This window comes from Canis lupus, chromosome 2 (genome assembly GCF_003254725.2).
Source record: "Canis lupus dingo isolate Sandy chromosome 2, ASM325472v2, whole genome shotgun sequence".
NCBI classification, from domain to species: Eukaryota; Metazoa; Chordata; class Mammalia; order Carnivora; family Canidae; genus Canis; species Canis lupus.
The window spans coordinates 74,314,208-74,333,111 of NC_064244.1; the positions used below are offsets into that span (position 1 = coordinate 74,314,208).

Consider the following 18,904-nt stretch of genomic DNA (forward strand, 5'->3'; position numbering starts at 1 on the left):
CTCCCCTCTAAAAATCAGTTTCCAAGCGACTACTCCACCACCACAGCCTAATAAGGGTGTGGGGAGCACAGGCAATGCTGCAAAGCTCGGGCTTCAATCTGCCAGGAAACACTGGCATCCAAGGGACGACAGGGTTGTTACCAGCTATTCCCATCGAAGCTTTAAGTGGCTTGAGGTCCAGAGACTTGAATATGGCCAGGCTCCTTTCACAGAATACACAACAGTAACATACATTTCACTGAAAAGTTTTTATTGGCCTTTTGGATAGAAACGGGAATTTATTTGCCAGGAAGGATGATCCCATCATACTGAAAGAGAAGAGATTTTATTTTTTCACAACAGGAGGCAACAGCAAAGATGGCAGCAATTGCTAACATTTGAGAATTCACATCTGATACGTGAATTCAGCTCTGAACCCCACATCCCTTCTGGACTAAACAGGAAACTGGCCAGTTTTAACAACTGCTACACCGTGCTGAACTACACTATACCTTGAGAAAAGGGAGCTGTTAAAGCCTTATTCCTCCCCTTCCAGTTACCTGCATGTATGGGGGTGGGGAGAAAGCCTGATACTGGCTGTTCAAGCCACCAACCCTGGAGGCCCATTTTGCCAAGGTGCCCAACCAAATACTCCATCTTTAAAGAAACTACCCACCAAATGGTGCTGGATTTTGCACCCCCAAATCCCAACTCCATTCACCGACACCACATTCCACCAGTTCACCTGAGATAAATCAGCTTTACCTTCTGCTGGAACCAGCGCATGGCTTCCTCTTTGCTGATTCTGTGTTTGGCCCCAATGCAGCCTGTCCTGCGCTTCTTGTCTGCGATGCTGAAACCTGGCCTACCCAGCACCTGTCCCAGGAATAACCAACAGTCACCTAGCCAGCTCACAGTCAAGAGTAGACGGACAAGACTCACACACTGGAGGCTGATCTTCAAGAGTCACCTTGGTGGCCCAATGAATTCTTGAGCAAGACACCCATGATCTCAGGGTCTGATAAACCAGTTAGCAGCATCCTGGACAACGCAGGTCTGCTTTGGAGGCTGGAACTTGCAGTACCTCCCCCCTTTCCTGCCCAACTTCCAAAGGTAGCTAAGGATTCTCCATCACTGCTCCCCAATCTTCAAAGGCGCATTTTAAAGATGACATTAAAAACAAAAAAAAAAACCCTTAACTATAATACGTGCATTTTAAAACTTATTCTGAGAAGAACAAAAAGTTGTTCTTCTCTTTTGCTGCAGTTCAAAGTGCTCCTTAAACGCTTGCTGTTCCCAAACTCCCTGTGAGCACCTACCTCTCCTCAGTGTTCGGATACTCAAATCTAATGAGGGTGCTGCCATGACTCAGGTTCCATACTAGTCAGGATTTCTGGGGTTTGCTATGTAGTTTTATGGTTGACAAATACGTTGCAGTAACACAACAATGGTCATTTTTACACTGAAATCCCTATCCTGACTGAGCAAACAGCCACATCACCAAACTCGCATCTATGTCCTCTGGATGGAAGCCACCCCATCCCCAGGGTCTAAGGGAAGGAGCTAGAAAAAAGTGGCCTCAGTACAGTCAACCCACACAACAAATACTGCACCAAAGCTCTCAAATTTTCAATTCAGTGGATGAACAGTCCCTTCATCCACCTCAAAGCCATACTAGTGCTTGCTGAATCCTAAATTCTTAACCTTTGCAATAGCAAGATCTCGTCTATCTAGTCCAGTGCTGTATCCCAACACCTGCCACACATGAGGTACATCTTCCCAAGGGGGAGAACACAAAGGCAGACAACACTCAAAGTTTCAATCCAACATTTGAACATCAAGATAGCACACACAAAATAAAGGAGTAGCAGATTCCACTCTTCTCACAGACCAGGAGTAGAAAAGACTAAATATTCATACCACATAGAAGTCCAGGCCGTAGATACCAATGCTTGGGTCATATTTGATCCCCAGATCGATGTGCTCCTGGATCCCAAAACCAAAGTTTCCAGTATCGGAGAAGTTATTTTTTCTTAACTCATACTCTCGCACCTAAGGAGACAAATGCAGCAATCATATCCCTCGTCAATTCAAATCCCCCCAAATTATTAGTTTAGTCCTCATCACTCAGCACCCTGAGATACAATTCGATATAATTTGATCATGAACAAAAATCTCATTTCCCCACGACACCAAATCACAACCCACGATAGGAGTTTCTAGAGCTAAAAAAAAAAAAAAAAAAAGAAAAGAAAAAGCAGTTCATAGAGCTTTCCCAATATTTAAAAGGCATTGAAAAACCCAGAGAAATCATTCAAGAATAAAGTTTAAAACCTTGTTGGGTGCAGGAAACACCCTTTAGAGGTTCAAAAAAATTTCAAATTAAAAAAATATATCAAGGGACCAAAGACAGTGTACAAAGTATAACCACTGCCACTGTAATTATCTAGTTGTTAACACATAAGCTGGTGCTCTTTATTATCCCATGAGGGGATCAGCCTCACCTTTAGACCTTTCTCCAGGATTTCTTCTGCTTTGGCCCCACGGACTGTGCAGTGGACAGCAATCTTTTCATTTCTCCTGATACCAAAGGATCTAACCGTGTACCTAGCTGCAGGAGGGGAAAACAAGGAGTCAGGTATCACACTCCCACTGCACTCACCTCTTCCCTAGAACATCATCTCCACAATTCTAAGACACATTAAATATCCACCCACATCCTAAGTGCTGGCATTCCTACCAGTGTCACCTACATCTGGTTTCATCCATAGCACAGAAAACAGATTTTTCAACTTCCAAGTCATTCAATCATACTTAAGCAATTAAGAGCTCAAAGTCACATCTAAGTCTCAGGACGGGCCAAGTTCACAGCCAGAAGAGGCCACTAGAAAGGAATATGGTCACTGTATTCTAAAGAAAACAAAACATTATTGATAATTCTCTAATGTTATCCTGTTATAGATGAGGTTCTGGGAGGTTAACTTGCCCCAAATCACAGTTGGTAACAAAAGGCAGGATCTAAACCCAACAATGTGCCATACTGCATTATCCTAAAGCAAAGAAACTTAACGATGCTAATGTCCACGCTGGGCTTGGTATGTAGCAGGCACTTCATAAAATCTATTTTATTTTTCACAATCTTATTATCATCTCATTTAGGCAAATAAGGAAGCTGAGACCCAGAAAGGCTGAGGCCAGACCCGCAAATGATGGGGCCAGGATTTGAACCCAGTTGGCCTAGGCACAGAGCCCTTCTCCATGTAGCCTATAAATTCTCAGTGAGTCATTCAAGCCAAATATCACCTAGTGCATTCCTAATGTTTCTAACTTTACCCGGAAAAATCTCTACTTAGACTGGCCCTGGCTGAAGCTCTGCTAACTTAAAGACCTGGTATTCCAAAACCAAACCCGTCTTGAAAGGAAAATACTTTGGGATCCCTGGGTAGCTCAGCGGTTTGGCGTCTGCCTTCGGCCCAGGCAGTGATCCTGGAGACCCAGGATCGAGTCCCACATCAGGTCCCTGCATGGAGCCAGCTTCTCCCTCTGCCTCTCTGTGTCTCTCATGAATAAATAAAATTAAATAAAACAAAGGAAAATACTTCTTGGGTAGCTCAGGATGGTGATGCTTTTTAAGGGGCATCAACTGTCACTTTCAAAACGGGCACTGAAGAGGCTGTATACCAGGTAAATTAGAAAAGAACATGCAGGGATGTTCTCTCCCCTGACGGCCACCACTGACCTTTGGAGAACACTGGGGTCTGGCCCGTGAGCTGCTCCAGCACCTTGGCCGCGCGGGTCAGTCTGTCTCCACTCTCCCCCACACAGATGTTGAGGCAGAGTTTGCGGATGCGAAGCTCCCGCATGGGGTTCTCCTTTTCACCTTGATCCTGCTGCAACGAGGGAAGCGCAGCAGTCAACACGCCACCCCGCCACAGCTCCGAGTCCCACATCTGTAGACACCGCCTACCTAGTTCTGCTCATCCCGGTTCCTAACGACAGCCTTACGGGCTTGCAAAGCATCGCGGTGTCTGTGCACCAGCTCGGGAGCTGGGCTCCCCCTCCGCGCCAGGAATGGACGAACAGAAACTTGGGGCAGGTAGCGGGAGTTCGAACCCCAAGGGGCTCACCCCCGTAAGGTGTCGGAGCGCGCGTCCCCGCTACAAAGCCGACGGGCAAGAAAATCGGATTTAAACGCCGCTGAGGAAACAGGAAGCGCGTGGTTGGGCGACGTCCCCCATTCCTTTCGGAAGCAGCCCGGGGGGCAGAGGGCAGGCGGCCTCCTCGAGCGGAGGGGCGGGCTGCGGCTCCCTAAGCACCCGGCAAGCCTCAAGTCCCCGGGACGGGGAACAGGTCCAGCCCCTCCGTTCGCTCCGTCGCCCTCCCCGCAGCTGACGCGCCGCGCTCCGCTCGCCCTCCCGGCGGCCGCCCCCAGCCGGCTGAGGAGCGGGAGGGGAGCGGGAGTGGAGGGGGCAGGGCTCGGCTCCGCGGCCTCGGCCCGCATGGCTCTGCCAGTTCCGCCACGGCGAGCCTTACGGGCTCCCTTCTCCGGCCGCGGACGAGGCAGCTCCCGCCTCGGATGAAGGCGGATGGAGGCGGATGAAGAGAAGCAAAGCAGGGCCTCAGCTACTCACCGCCATGGTGGAGAACAGGAAGAGAGGGCGAAGCTTCCGGCCCAGGGCCTTATGGGTCAGGAGGCGGGCTCTCTCCCCAGGCTGCCCCGCGGGCCGCGGCGGGCGGGCGGGAGGGTGGGCGCCGCCTGGTCCCCGGGACGCGGGTTTTCCAAAAATAGTTTTTTAAAGCTTTTCCTTGAGCTTCCGGTCTCCACGGGCGCCCTTCCCTCCCACGGTCTCCGGACCTCGTGGTTCCTGGCGTGAACCGACTTCCAGAGCCACGTGAAACCAGTCGTGCAAACCGCCAAGTAGGGGATCCCTGGGGGGCTCAGCGCCGCCTTCGGCCCGGGGCGTGACCCTGGAGACCCGGGGTCGAGTCCCGCAACCGGCTCCCTGCACGGAGCCTGCTTCTCCCTCTGCTGCCTCTCTATCATGAATAAAATAAAATCTTAAAAAAAAAAAAAAAAAAACTAAAAAAAAAAAAAAAGAAAATCTTAAACTTATTCGGGGACAATGTGAACATGTGGAATTTATAGTTAGAACAGAGGTGGCTGAAGAGCCCTGAGCTGTGGAGACGCAGTCGTGCTCTAGTTAACCCAATACGCGACCCCGGCCAGGTTACTAATTAGACCCTCTTTGAGCCTCAGTTTTCCTCAGCTTTAAAATGGGTACCTAGATCATAGGAGATTGTTGTGAAAGTTAAATGAAGTAATTGTGTAGAGCACGCATAACGCTTTTATTTTTTTTAATTATTTATCTATTCATGAGAGACAAGAGAGAAGCAAGAGACAGGCAGAGGGAGAAGCAGGCTCCATCCCAGGATCCCCTGGATCACAACCTGAGCTGAAGGCAGACGCTGAGCCTCTGAGCCACCCAGCTGCCCAAGAAGGGATTTCTCTTAATATAAACCCACTATATCCAAGCAACCCCCTTCCCCCGCCCCCAAAAAAATGTTAGACATGGTGTATAATCAACAGTCATCCTGCACGCCCAAAGATGGGTTGCAGATTAGTCTGACAGACAAAGGCTCTGCTGGCAAACAATAAGCCAGCTCTGCTGGCTTCCCGGTTTACACTAATTCTCAGCAGCAGCACCGCAGGGAGAACCTGGCATTGAATCCACCAGTTTCTTTAACAGGAATAAATAGCCAAAGGACTTTGGTGGAAAAGGAGACAAGCCTCTCACTTCTACCATTAAACCCCCAGGTTCTCCTTGTTTCATCCAATAGGCACACATGGGACTTCTGGGAAGCTGGGCTGATAGAGAAAAGAGACACACACGCACCCAACACCCCCCAACCACACTTTTGATTTTCCTCCATCAGGCACCCACCAACTAGCCCAGAGCAGAGGCCTCAACCAAAGCTCTGGGAGGAACAGAGCCAAGGGAGGGGCTGCTCCAAAGCTTGGAATAAAGAGCTCAGACTGCTGAATGCAACAGATGACCTTGGATTTTCTTTTGCTATAAAGCATGTTTTTGGAATAATTGACAAAAATCTGAATCGGGTCTGCAGATTTCAGAAGTGTATCCATGTTAGTTTAATGTCCTCTTTCTGATGACTTGACCTTGGTTGTATCAGAGAATTTTTTTTTTAATTTTTATTTATTTATGATAGTCACAGAGAGAGAGAGAGAGAGAGAGGCAGAGACACAGGCAGAGGGAGAAGCAGGCTCCATGCACCGGGAGCCTGACGTGGGATTCAATCCCGGGTCTCCAGGATCGCACCCTGGGCCAAAGGCAGGCGCCAAACCGCTGCACCACCCAGGGATCCCAGAGAATATTTTTGTGTTTGAGAAATACACCTGTAGTATTTGCTGTAAAGGGCCATCATGTCTGTAACTGACTCTCAAATAAGGGGGGGAAATGTGGTAAGATTTGGGGAATCTGGGTGAAAGTTGCCTCTTTCAACTTTGTAACTCAAATTGTCAAACTGAAGTTAAAAAAAAAAATAACCTGAGGGAACTATGTATCTAGAAAATATAAAAACAGGCTCATTCCCTTCCCCTCAACTTTTTTCAAACAGAACTTCCCAGAAATAGTACCTACTTGCCTCCAGCTCGCACACCATGTTAATGAGAGTGGCTAATTACCATGCCCAGCAAGTACCAGCTCACTCAAAGTTCAGCATCCCTTTGGAGGCAGATGCTATCTTGTTTTTCCATTTTACAAATGAGCACACAGAGAAGTTCGGTAACTTTTATAGACGCTATTCAAGTCAAGCAGTTTAGCACCAGAGTTCTGTTGTAGGAACTGAAGAGCTTGGCCAGGGCTAAAAGCTGCTCTAGACTTCCTCCTTTATACTTTTTCCTCCTCGTGACTCTAGCTCTCTGGTTCTTGCACCAGAAGGAAGTCAAGCACCAGAAGGAAGCTGAGGTGTGGAATTAGACTGAGCAACCCACCTGCTTCCTCCTTGCTTACAGCATCGAGGTCAGTAGAGGCAGAGGCAAAGACTTGGTGTGCTTTATTCCCATGCCTCAAACTCATCAGCAAAAAGAAAAGTGCATTAGCAGGGGTAGGTTTAAGACATTTTAGTCAAGAGAAGAGTAAGTCTAAGTCTCCTTGAGCTCTTCTTTTCCAGCCGTGGCTTCTTCTGGGCTGCCCTCTCCTGGAAAGGTCTAAAGTAGTCGTCACCACTCATTTCTTGGCTGCCTTCGTGGCAGACTTGGTGATTTTGCCACCAGTCGCTGCTTTTTTCTCCACAGCCTTGATGACCCCAACAGCCACTGTCTGCCTCATGTCACGAACAGCAAAGCGGCCTAGGACACAGGACATGAAGAAACAGGTGGAGAACACTAGCAGGGCAGGAGCTATTATAGGACACTGGCATGGGAGGTCAAGTAAGTGATACTCTGAATTATACATATAAGTGCATGCAATTATCTCAACAACTCAAAGTAGAGCTCATGATAGCTGTTTTGCAGTTGGGAAAACTGGGGCAAAGAATCAGAAGGTCACTTTGCTGTGATGGTTGAAAACCCAGAAAGTCTCACCCCAGCACTTATGTTCTTAGCCACTGGACTGTCCTACTTCCATAAGTAAAGGTCACAGAGAAAACTTTGCTTTGGGTGCACCCACCACCCTACCATACTAATGCTTCCAGCCTCCAAGCAACTAGCATCTTCTCTGTGCCCATCACAACAACTTGTAGGATGTATCTCATTTACACTCAGCTGTGAATCTGGCAATTGCTTCTCCTAGGGGGTACTTGAGTGCTTCTCTAACTTCAAGTTGTGGAGGGCAAGGCTTTGGCATCCGGTTTCAACCTCATAGTATTTTTGTCAGAGGTAGAAAGAACCAAACCCACTTTGCAAGATTCCTGTGGCAGCCTCTGTGGCCCACCTCTAAAATTTTGAAATTCACCCCCTTCCCCATTAACTGGGAGATCCTGATGGCAGGGACTTCTTGGTTTATAAATATCTATCATCTAGCACTTTTATATATTGCCTACTCCCTATATATGAATTTTGAACATTCTAGATTAATTGTTCAGACCTAACCATGTATAATCTACTTGGAGGATCTAAGACCCTAGGCTGCAGCCTTGACCTGGTGAATCTATCAGGGTCTGAGCCTCTGGATTTAATAGGGTCCATCAGTGGTTCTGATTATCTACCAGGTTTGAAAACCACTGCACTGGAGAATAAGAAGGAAAAAGAAAATCCCTGCTAATCTCTGCTCTGTTCACCTCTTCTAGATCAGGGTTTCTCAAGTTGATGTGCATCCCAATTACTTGAGGGTCTTGTTAAACTGCACATTTGACTTCAGCAGGTCTGAAAATGGAGTCTGAGGTTCTTCGTTTCTAATCACCTCCCAGAGGATGCCTGTGCTCCTGGTCCACAGACCATACTTGGAGTACAAGTCTCTGAAGTGGCCCCTGCCTTGCTTGTGACACTACGCAAGCCACTTTCCCTTTTTTGGGCTCTTCTAATCTGGAACTCTGGTCCTTCTGACAGTTTTTTTTTTAAATTTATTCATATATATTGAGAGAGGCAGAGACACAGGCAGAGAGAGAAGCAGGCTCCATGCAGGGAGCCTGACGCAGGACTCAATCCTGGGTCTCCAGGATCACACCCTGGGCTGCGGGCAGTGCTAAACCACTGCACCACCGGGGCTGCCCCTTCTTACAGGCTCTACAACCTGGCTTGGGTGTGACACATTGGCTAACTTACTCCCTGGAGCCAAGAGGAGGAAGGGGCAGCTCCAGTAGTCAGGTGCTATCAGGACTTACCAAGGGGCGGATACTCTGAGAAGCTTTCCACACACATGGGCTTTCGTGGAATCATCTGAACAATGGCGGAGTCCCCAGACTTGAGGGCTTTGGGATGGTCTTCCAGCTTCTTGCCTGAGCGCCGGTCAATCTTCTCCCTGAGTTCTGCAAACTTGCAGGCAATGTGGGCCGTGTGGCAGTCCAGAACTGGTGAGTAGCCAACTGCAATGCTGCCAGGGTGGTTGAGAATGATCACCTGGAACCCAGCGTGGGATGGGAGCAGGGGGAGAGCTTTAGCCAAGCATCCTTCAAAGGAAGTAGCCCTAACCAGCTGAGGAGTCAGGCATCTTGGACACACTTCAAATTATAGTGAGCATTTGAACAGTTATATAGTATACCAAATTCTGTCCTAAGTATATCTCATGCATTCCAATTAAATTTTCATAGCAGAGAGCCTGAGTAATTTACCCATGATGAAATAGCAGGGAAGCGGTAGAGCTAGGGATGAGTGATATAAAACCTACACACATACGTGTAATTTATGTTCTGCTTTCCCCCCACCATTTAGAAAAATGCATTGTAATAGCTAACTAACTTGTTAGGTGACCTGTTGGTCCCGGATCAGATGTTTTACATATCATCACCTCATGTAACTCTCCAAGGCTCACTGTGAGGTAGTGCCAGCCTCCACACGCAGAAGTAAGAATGTGCCAGATGTTACCTTCAGAACAGCTTTCACATTCTAACTCTGGGCTGAGGAAACACCTAAGAGCTTTAACACAAGGATTCCCAGGTCCCACCCAAGTCTACTGAATCACTCCCCAGAACCATTAGGAAGAATGTTAGGGATATGCATTTTTGTTTTTGTTGTTCTTGTTTAGGAATCTGCATTTTTGAAACACTTCGCAGGTGATCTAATCCACCTGGCTTGAAAACTACTGCTTTAAGGCATCAAGACCATACTGTGGAAACTAACAAGATCATTGAACTGCATTGTTTTGTTAAAGGGCAAAATAGCAAATAAGCTGCATTCAGGATTCTAGGGCAGTCTGACTCTACCCACACTGCTGCTCAAAGGCCCACCATGGATCATATGCTCAGTACTCACTTCCTGAATGATCCACTGAGCCACTCTGCTTGTAGGACAGGATGACTGTCTCAGGAAACACCCCTTAAATGGGCCTCCTCACCTGGGAGATGAAACTCGCCACTTCTAAGGGTGGATCATTCTTGCTGTCTCCTGCCACGTAGCCCCGCCTGATGTCCTTCACTGACACATTCTTCACATTAAAGCCCACATTGTCTCCAGGCAAGGCCTCAGCCAGGGCCTCGTGGTGCATCTCTACAGACTTGACCTCTGTGGTGATGTTGCAGGGGGCAAAGTTCACCACCATGCCTGGCTTGAGGTAGCCTGTTTCCACCCGGCCCACGGGCACGGTGCCAATGCCTGGGGGGACAGAGCAACCAGACATGTCAGCAGCCAGACTTCAGTGAGCCCCCAACACCAAGGACCCCCACACAGCATGTACTCACCCCCAATCTTATACACATCCTGCAGAGGCAGCCGCAGGGGCTTGTCCATAGGACGGGCAGGGGGCATGATGGAGTCCAGTGCTTCTAGCAGTGTCATACCTACTATGTTTCCTTCCTTCCTGGTGATCTTCCAGCCTTTAAACCAGGACATCTGGAAAAGCCACCCAACATGCAGCTTGCTTAGGCTCAAGGGAGCCTGTCCCAGATGCCAACGTGTATTTAACATGGGACTTCAAGCAATTTTTTAATGTATTCTGAGCCTCAGCTTCCTCATCTATGAAACAAATATCACCACCTACTTTGCAGGCTCAAGTAAAGACACAAAAGACCACACACAACCCACCAAGCACAATGTTTGACACGTGCTACACACCCACTAAATGATGGCAAGGTGTTGCCCCTCATTTGAGCCAATATTCTTAGGAAGCAGAGATTTCTTGAATCTGATTAGCCCTTAGGCCTCATTCTATCTGTTGATTACACAGGAGAAGCAGAGAAAACATGCAGCACAGTTAAGTAAGCATCAGGAATGAGAATGAAAACAATATTCAAATACCCTAACATTTATACCTTGTAAAGACTAGATGTTCCCCAACATCTTAGGCAAGGGCAGCATTATTGAGCATAAGTCCTTCTAGAAGGACAATCTTAAGGATAATAGTTCATTATATACATGTCTTTTAAGTAGATACTTCCCTGAAAACCTTGGCCAAACTTAGACATCATATTTGCCTTCAGAGATATATCAGTTAACTGGAAATCCAGTTGGCTCCTTTCTTTGGACCAACTTCCCAAACACCAGCTTCATCCATGAGGATAAGTTATTCTATTAGTTTGATGAACTTAGCAACTAACTTGGCTCTATGCCAACTCAGAGGCCTGAATAAGCATACAAGGTCAGCATCTTCCCTATCTTAAAAGTGGGGAAACGGAGGTCTCTGATATTACAGGTATTTCTTGAAAGCAGAGGCTAAACCCTAAGTCTACTATCTAGTCCACTGACTGCATGCTTTGTTCTTTTGCATCTAGAACATACTAGATGCCTAATGAATACCCACAGGGACAGAAGAATGAAATCTCCTTATTTCACTAGCTGAACTCTGGGAAATTCTTGGGAAATGGGCATCAAACTTCAGGTTTTTATTCTACTATCATTTTAGAAGGCCCCCTCCTTCACCACCCAATATAGAGTAACTCTCTCATACTGTGCCCCCTTAGCCTTATGTTTTTCTTAGCACTTGTCATCATCCACTGTATTACTATTGCTCCCAGAAGACCCCAGTGCCATGAGCAGAGTTGCATCTCATTCTCTACCACGCCCTCAGCACCAAGGACAGGGCCCCGCATGGAAATATTGAAGTACCATACAAATGAACACACTGCCAGTAGTAGTTCTACCTTTCCCAGGGACAGTTGGGCAATTTGTATCAGAAGACTCCAGAATAATGCCTACCCTTTGTTTCACTAGGAACTTACTCTAATTAAATGATGGAGGACGCATGCAAGGATTTGTTTATCAAGATGCTTACAGCAGTTTTTAATAAAACTAGAAACACTATTCTTAGAAGCTGGTGACCTTGGGTTATTAACTACACCATAAGTTTTCTTATTTTATTTATTTTAAAATTTGTTTATTTATTTGAGAGAGACAGAGACAGAGAGACAGAGAGAGAGACAGAGAGAGAGAGAGAGAGAGAGAGGCAGAAACAGAAGCAGGCTCCATGTAGGGAACCCGATGTGGGACTCGATCCCAGGTCTCTAGGATCAGGCCCTGGACCAAAGGCGGCGCTAAACTGCTAAGCCACCAGGGCTGCCCAGTTTTCTTATTTTATATGGGAATAAAATGCCTTCTTCATGGGGTTCTGGGCATGTAAAGCGTTCAGTCTGGTGTCTGGCACATAGCAATTTCTCAATGCCATTTCACTTAATAGTGGATATGGCTACACAATCTATTGTAACTCTGATCTACAATATAAAACACTAAGTATTCAACATATTTAAATGGCAAAGAAAATTTCAAAAAGTTTCATAGAAAATTACATACAGTGTGAGTCCAGCTGTGAACATCTGGAAAGAACTGCGTAGAAACTAGGTTATCTATAAGCTATGAAGTCTATGCTTCATATCTGTATGAAAGGCTTATTGCAAAAATGTTAGACATTACTTTTATAATCAGGAAAAGATTATGCTATATACATGGAAGAAAGGGCTAAGAATCTTCAAGTCAGTTATGGAAAAAGGTGGGCTTTAGGCAGTAAAGTAGTAAGGGATAGCAATTAACATTTGAGCACCAACTGTATGCATGAACAGATTCCCACGTGGAGTCTCTCATTTAATTCTTACAGTCCCTTAAAGTGAGTCCTAACACCCAGAGTATTATTTCCTCTCTTACCCCTTTACTGTGGGCAAGGGAAAAAACTGGGGCTTCACCAGGTCTGATGCCAGAGTTAGAATTTCTTTGTAGGGAGACACTCACTTAAGAATTTTAAACCCTGTTAGATTCTGGGATCCATGAGCACAGTGAGTATATCTTAGACACATTTATATTGCCCCCACACTTCCTAACCTGCCTAGAGAGGTAGCTTAGATACTGTGAGCATGGACTAGAATTCCAGACTCTGCTGCACTGCTCAGTAGAACTTTCTGCAATGATGGGAATATTCAGTAAGTTCACTGTCCAATGTGACAGGCACATGTATTAGCTACATTTCAAGTGCCCAGCAACCACAACTAAGGAACTGAAATTATTTGATTTAAATTATTAAAGTTAATAGCTACATGTAACTAGCTATGACATTGCACAATGCAGCCCTATGCTTACTAGTTGTGTAGTCTTGAGTAACGTCTGTTCATCTGAAAAATGGGGATCAAATCATGTACCCATAGGGATGAAGACCCTTCAAAGTGATTGGCCCATAAGCAAGCTGTAAATCCTGGGTATTATATTCTTGAAGAAGCTCAAAGATTTGAGTGGGAATGTTGCATTTAATTAGCCCTGTCCCGGTCAGCTCTCACCTTGGTGCTTGGTTCTATCATGTTGTCCCCATGCCAGCCTGAGATGGGCACAAAGGCGACAGCCTCAGAGTTGTAACCGATCTTCTTGATATAGGCCTTCACCTCCTTGCTGATCTCCTCAAAGCGTGCACTACTGTAAGGAGGCTCCGTGATGTCCATCTTATTGACTGCCACGATGAGCTGCTTCACGCCTAGTGTATATGCCAGCAGTACGTGCTCACGGGTCTGCCCATTCTTGGAGATGCCAGACTCAAACTCACCTACACCACTTGCCACAATCAGCACAGCGCAGTCTGCCTGGCCCAGGTGACAGAGGGAAGAAGGCCCAACTCAGATTTGGCCTGGGACACCCACTGCCAACCCCCAAAGCAGAGCCAAGACAACTCTGGGTGTACCTGTGAGGTGCCTGTGATCATGTTCTTGATGAAGTCACGGTGACCTGGGGCATCAATGATGGTGATATAGTATTTCTTGGTCTCAAACTTCCACAGGGAGATGTCAATGGTGATGCCACGTTCCCGCTCTGCTTTCAGCTTGTCCAGAACCCAGGCATATTTGAAGGAGCCTTTGCCCACCTGGGCCAGGAGTAGGAGGAAAACCCCAGTGTCACCTCTAATATCCAAAGCTGCCCATCAACCAGGAAGGAAGTTCCCAAATGAATGGAGAGTCAGAGGAATGGTAACAGGGCAGTGTATGGTAAGGCCTTTGAATTTTTCAAACAATAGTATTTATTACTTATATAATTAAGTTTTTCTTTCAGAGCTGGTTTTAGAGTCAGAGTGACCCAGGGCCAAGTGATAAAGTGTCTAGGCAGACATATGGACCTGGTACAGGGTCAGCAAGCCCTCAAATCAGTAATAGCAAATGCATAAATAATGCTGACCACATACCTGGTGCTGTTTTAAGTATTTACCATGGGTTATCTCATTCAATCTCACAACAACTTAGCAAAATTTTATTATCCTCATCTTGCAGACAAAGTAACAGAGAATTAACTGACCAACCCAAGATCATCTGATGAATAAAGAGCAGAGTCAAGATTTGAACCCCAAAGCATCAGACTCAAGTTCAAGCTCTTAACCACTACCCTCTGTTAAATGGTATCTATGACTGATTGCTAGCCTGGGGAGGATGGGCTGCTTTCAGCACTGGTAAAAACGAGGCTGGGGATCCCTGGGTGGCGCAGCGGTTTGGTGCCTGCCTTTGGCCCAGGGCACGATCCTGGAGACCCGGGATCGAATCCCACATCAGGCTCCCGGTGCATGGAGCCTGCTTCTCCCCCTGCCTGTGTCTCTGCCTCTCTCTCTCTCTCACTGTGTGCCTATCATAAATAAAAAATTAAAAAAAAATTAAAAAAAAAACGAGGCTACAAAAATCGGTAGCATATTCAAGTTAACATGCTGGTCTGGGGTATACTCTACCACTTGCCAGCTCAGGGGTCCTGAACATCTATCTATTCATTTCAGCTCTAATTAGAGGGCAGAGTAGAGAAAAGGAAAGACTGGAGACCAGGCGGCTTCCTCAAGAACACTAATTAGTTTATTAAGATATAAACTAGGTGTCCTAACTTTTGCTACTGTAGGAACTTCTATTTTATGAAGTCCATTATAGTTTAGAATATTCACTAGATAAGCAGCTATCAAAGAATGGTCCAGGGACCCTGATACATTTTAGAGTTTGCGTGATCAAACTATTTTTTTTATCAAAACTATTTTTATAATGCAAAGACATTATTTGCCTTTTCCCTCTCTCATTGTCTCATCATTGTGCAGTGGTGTTTTCCCAAGGCTACATGACAAGTGAAATCACAACAGGTTGTTTACAGAAGCAGATGAGAATCCAACTGTCTTCTATTAAATCAGACATTAAACCTATCAACAAAAATATAAAACATCATCATCCTCCCAAGGTTTTAGAAAATAATTATTTTTCATACACAAAGTGATACTTATGTTAATACATGGAGTGTATTACTATTATTTTTAAGTGATTTAGGCATTTTTAAACCTCAGTTTTCATTTCAAATATCATAAATATATAGATTTAATTTACATAAACTAACTCTTTGGGGTGCTTTTAAGAATGCAAAGGGAAAAAAAAAAGAATGCAAAGGGTTCCCCACATCCACGTCCCTGGATTCCATTCATTACTCTCCATGCCCACTGCTGCTGCCTGAGCCCAGGCCACCATCCTTGCTCCCATGGTCAACAGCAACAACCTCCCAGCTGGTTTCCTAGCTCCTAGAGTTGGGCCCTTGGCCTGTTCTCTCCATGCTGCAATCAATGTGCTCTTCCTAAAAAGATCTTGCCTGGGACCCCTGGGGGACTCAGCGGTTGGGTGTTTGCCTTCGGCTCAGGGCGTGATCCTGAGATCCTGGGATCGAGTCCCACATCAGGCTCCCTGCATGGAGCCTGCTTTTCCCTCTGATCATCTCTCTGCCTCTCTCTGTGTCTCTCATGAATGAATAAATCTTAAAAAAAAAATCTTGCCTGATTCCCATCACTCCCATGCCTGAAATCCTTTAGCTGCTGCAGAGAAAGTGGCCGGGCTGTTTAGCAGGGCACTCGAGGCCACTGTCCCCTGTCCTACCAGGCAACAACTCTGCATCTCAGGTGCTGTTCCAGTTTCCTTGTGGCTCACGGGCACCTGTCCCACTTCCTTAAGGCTCAAAGGAAGTCCATTCTTGGAATCCTTCAAGGCCTCTCGGGACATGTTCATTGTCCATAACCTAGGCTCCTACAGCACCCATGCTATTACCGAACTTATGGTGTGATAGGAGAGTGTGTGACCAGGAGTTGCTTGCACCTACCATGTATCCATGGGGGCTACCCTAAGATCCATGGTAGATGCATGAAAAATCCTTTCCCCTCTTTTAAATGCCAGCTTTAGCTCCTGAGATACAGTGTGGCATCTGCATCACCCTGGGATTTAAACCTTGGCACCATCCTCAGGCAAGCTGTTAAACACCTCTAACCTCATCTGTCTCACCTGGAAAATGGCAGCCACACCACCTGCCTGACATGAGTGAGAGGGAAAGCACCTACCAGCCCAGCAGGTGCTCAGCAGAGGTGAGCAGTCTCCTCCCCCAAAATGAGGCATCCCTCCCAGGGAAACCAAGGCTAGGAAGGAGGGCTGGGCGTGGGGCTCAGATAGAGCAGTCTCACCTCTGAGGCCTCCTTCTCAAACCGGTCGATGGTCCTCTTGTCAATGCCTCCACATTTGTAGATGAGATGCCCTGTTGTTGTGGACTTGCCGGAATCCACATGGCCAATAACCACAATGTTGATGTGGGTCTTCTCTTTGCCCATGCTAGGAGCTGCTCAGAGAAAAGACAGGATGCTCAGAGCATGAATTGACCACCTCCTGTCCCTAATTCATCTTCCTTGGGACTGGGCCAGCTCAACCACCAGAGGGTGAGGCAAGAGGAAAACAGTTGGCCAGGAGGGCAGAGAGGGGGCCTCTCCAACACCTCACACCTGAGGATGCTCTGGTCTTTTCCCCAGCCGCAAGGAGGAAGTGCCTACCTCCAAAGCCAGGAGAAGCCCCTCACGCCTAGAACAGACCAACCAGGCAGTGGGCCCCACCCACCCCCTTTTACAAACATCTCTAGCCCGTCCTTCAAATCCCTTGTTCCTACTGGCCCTGGCATACATGGGAAAAACACAGCACCCTTCTGACAGGGGGTGGACTCTCCCTCTCCACGTTGGGAGGAGGATGAGGCTGCTGCCCACCAAAAGGAGGCTCCTCTGGGCTTTTTACACAAGTGCTTCCTGGTCCTTTCTCAGCCTTACAAACTGCATGGATTTATCCCTGTTTCCAGCTGCTTGCATACGGCCTGTGGCAAACCCTGAGTTTGGGAAGTGAGTGCAGAATGACTCCTACGCCTTCAGGCCCTGACCCCCATATGCACTGTCACCTTTATGCAGCCGCTAACTCTATCTGAGAGATGAGGGAGCTGTGCTCAGGGGCTGGGCCACTGGGAAGAAAGTAGCAGAACTCAAGTGTGGCCCCAGAGTCTCAGCCAGATTCCAGCGCTGCAAATTCATGCCCGAAGGAAGGCAGGCAGGGATAGGAGTCCAACCCTGCATGTTTCTGGGGTCCCAGCCTCCAGCACTGGCTTGCTGAAGGAATGTTTAGGGTAGGACCTGGGAAGAATATGAGGGGGGTGAGGGGCGAGGAGGGACAGTCTCCCACACAGAAGGGCTGGCCCAAGAATTGAGGACCAAGCTACTGGACTGTAGTCTGAGGCTAGTACAGTTCTGGCAGCCTCCAAGAGTTCCGAAACCATCTACACATCAGTTCGTAGGGACCAGGTTCTCTGCCTGGAGACCAGTTAGATGCAGGGAAAGGTGGCAGAGAGAACAGGCTTCTGAGAAGGCTTACCTAATCGGATTACAGCCCTGGCTATGCTATTCTCACTCAGTAGTCCTGGGAGTCCAGCTATTTCTTGATGTTGAGGTGATTCAAGGAGATAAGCCTCCTCGCTCATAAATCTTGATGATGCTGATAATTGGTCTTTTAAAGAACTTATGACAAAGTGGGAACACATGGAGGCGCTCTAACTACAAACCACAGGTTAACCTGTTGCTAGAACCTGGGCAGTTAGTTGGGAGCTGGAGGGGTATCATTACAGCACTGTGCTGGTCACACTGACCAACTCTGGCCCCTCCTCTTCGGATACAGGTGGTGGTAGAGAAATGATTTGTGAGTAGTTGAATCATGTAGCTAATTTCCCCTTCATCTAAGTTTTGTTTTTCACTAATTATTTGGCATCTTGGTGTGTTAACGGTTTCTTAGCTATAAGTCCCACAAGTTCATAAGGGGTAAAGTGAGGCCCTTGGGATCCTTGTGTTTATCATTCCTCCCTGGACTTTCAGTTCCTGCTTCTGAGTATCTGTGGATCATTGGAAAGGAAACTGGTTTTGGATTCCAAAGACCAGGCAAGTCTCAGCTTTGCCACTTCGTGGCTTCCTCCCCCTTCCTCCTCTACCTTCTCTTCATTTTCACCAGCCTAGCTCTTCCTCTCTTCTTGCAAGACAGAGGGGAGCTTCCTCCCCACAGGCAGCAGCAGGACTGCAAGGACACCAGCAGGTCCATTAGCAGATCCCCATCAGTGTATAGTCTAGGAGGTTCCCAATGCACGGAGGTGCACTCAGGAGCCAGGGTCTGAGGGACAATCCAGAGTCTAGAGACCCCACAGAGTCCTCAGGGTTCTAGAGGTGGGGGTCTATGGAGGGAGTGAGTAGGGACTGGAGGGAGGGGAGGGTACCAGGGGATCCTGAGCCATGGAAAGAGACAGCTTAGAAGAAGGCTTTGGAGCCAGAGACACCTGAGTGTGAATCCTGGCCTCAACCCTTAACAGGTGGGCAATTTGGAGCAAGTTGGTTGCCCTCTCTGGGCCTCATGTAAAATGGAGATAATAATCCCAGCTCACATATACTGAGCCCCCATCAGGTGCCAGGTACTGTGCTGAGCCCTTTATAGGTAATTTTCCATTTGCCCCAAGAAAACACCCTCTGAGGTAGGTAGTAATACTAATAGTTTATACGGAAATGAAAGC

At 47.1% G+C, this 18,904-nt stretch overlaps 2 protein-coding genes and 1 long non-coding RNA gene across 14 annotated transcripts; 1 reads left to right on the forward strand and 2 right to left on the reverse strand.

Annotated features, from left to right (window-relative positions):
* Window positions 1-229: 229 nt before the first annotated feature.
* RPL11 (ribosomal protein L11) lies at window positions 230-4,734 on the reverse strand. Of its 11 annotated transcripts, none has more exons than XM_049099030.1 (6): window positions 4,611-4,734; window positions 3,719-3,869; window positions 2,484-2,590; window positions 1,903-2,031; window positions 745-855; window positions 230-308 (listed from the first exon to the last, which is right to left on the reverse strand). In XM_049099030.1, the coding sequence occupies exons 1-6, from the start codon at window positions 4,614-4,616 to the stop codon at window positions 279-281; spliced, it is 534 nt and encodes a 177-aa protein (XP_048954987.1). In that variant the 5' UTR covers window positions 4,617-4,734; the 3' UTR covers window positions 230-278. The 11 variants fall into 11 exon arrangements, with proteins under 11 accessions (XP_048954987.1, XP_025303284.1, XP_048954991.1 ...); XM_025447499.2 differs by having other exon boundaries at window positions 1,900-2,031; XM_049099034.1 differs by having other exon boundaries at window positions 2,484-2,586; window positions 3,715-3,869.
* On the forward strand, window positions 4,571-18,574 carry LOC112660113 (uncharacterized). 2 transcript variants are annotated; one of them, XR_007404688.1, is made up of 6 exons: window positions 4,571-4,665; window positions 7,292-7,426; window positions 13,836-14,040; window positions 14,320-14,444; window positions 16,228-16,412; window positions 16,658-18,574. It is a non-coding gene; the product is annotated as an uncharacterized LOC112660113 (long non-coding RNA). The 2 variants fall into 2 exon arrangements; XR_003136709.3 differs by lacking the exon at window positions 4,571-4,665 and adding an exon at window positions 4,732-4,897.
* LOC118353927 (elongation factor 1-alpha 1-like) lies at window positions 6,634-16,656 on the reverse strand. The gene is made up of 7 exons (XM_035713095.2): window positions 16,509-16,656; window positions 13,740-13,919; window positions 13,345-13,641; window positions 10,330-10,480; window positions 9,987-10,243; window positions 8,818-9,052; window positions 6,634-7,345 (listed from the first exon to the last, which is right to left on the reverse strand). Exons 1-7 carry the CDS (start codon window positions 16,650-16,652, stop codon window positions 7,224-7,226), a joined length of 1,386 nt encoding a protein of 461 aa, XP_035568988.1. The 5' UTR covers window positions 16,653-16,656; the 3' UTR covers window positions 6,634-7,223.
* Window positions 18,575-18,904: the final 330 nt, after the last annotated feature.

Excerpts from the sequence above, each read along its gene's own strand:
- RPL11 (XM_049099023.1), bottom strand. Across the intron at positions 2,587-3,711 it reads GTGTTCTCCAAAGGTCAGTG|GTACACGGTTAGATCCTTTG; the intron begins GTGGCCGTCAGG and ends TCCTGCAGCTAG. Across the intron at positions 856-1,899 it reads ACGGCCTGGACTTCTATGTG|GTGCTGGGTAGGCCAGGTTT; the intron begins GTATGAATATTT and ends TTCCTGGGACAG.
- LOC118353927 (XM_035713095.2), bottom strand. The coding sequence starts at position 16,652 with ATGGGCAAAGAGAAGACCCACATCAACATTGTGGTTATTGGCCATGTG. Across the intron at positions 13,920-16,508 it reads TTGAGAAGGAGGCCTCAGAG|GTGGGCAAAGGCTCCTTCAA; the intron begins GTGAGACTGCTC and ends CTCCTGGCCCAG. Across the intron at positions 9,053-9,986 it reads TGGCGAGTTTCATCTCCCAG|GTGATCATTCTCAACCACCC; the intron begins GTGAGGAGGCCC and ends GCTGGGTTCCAG.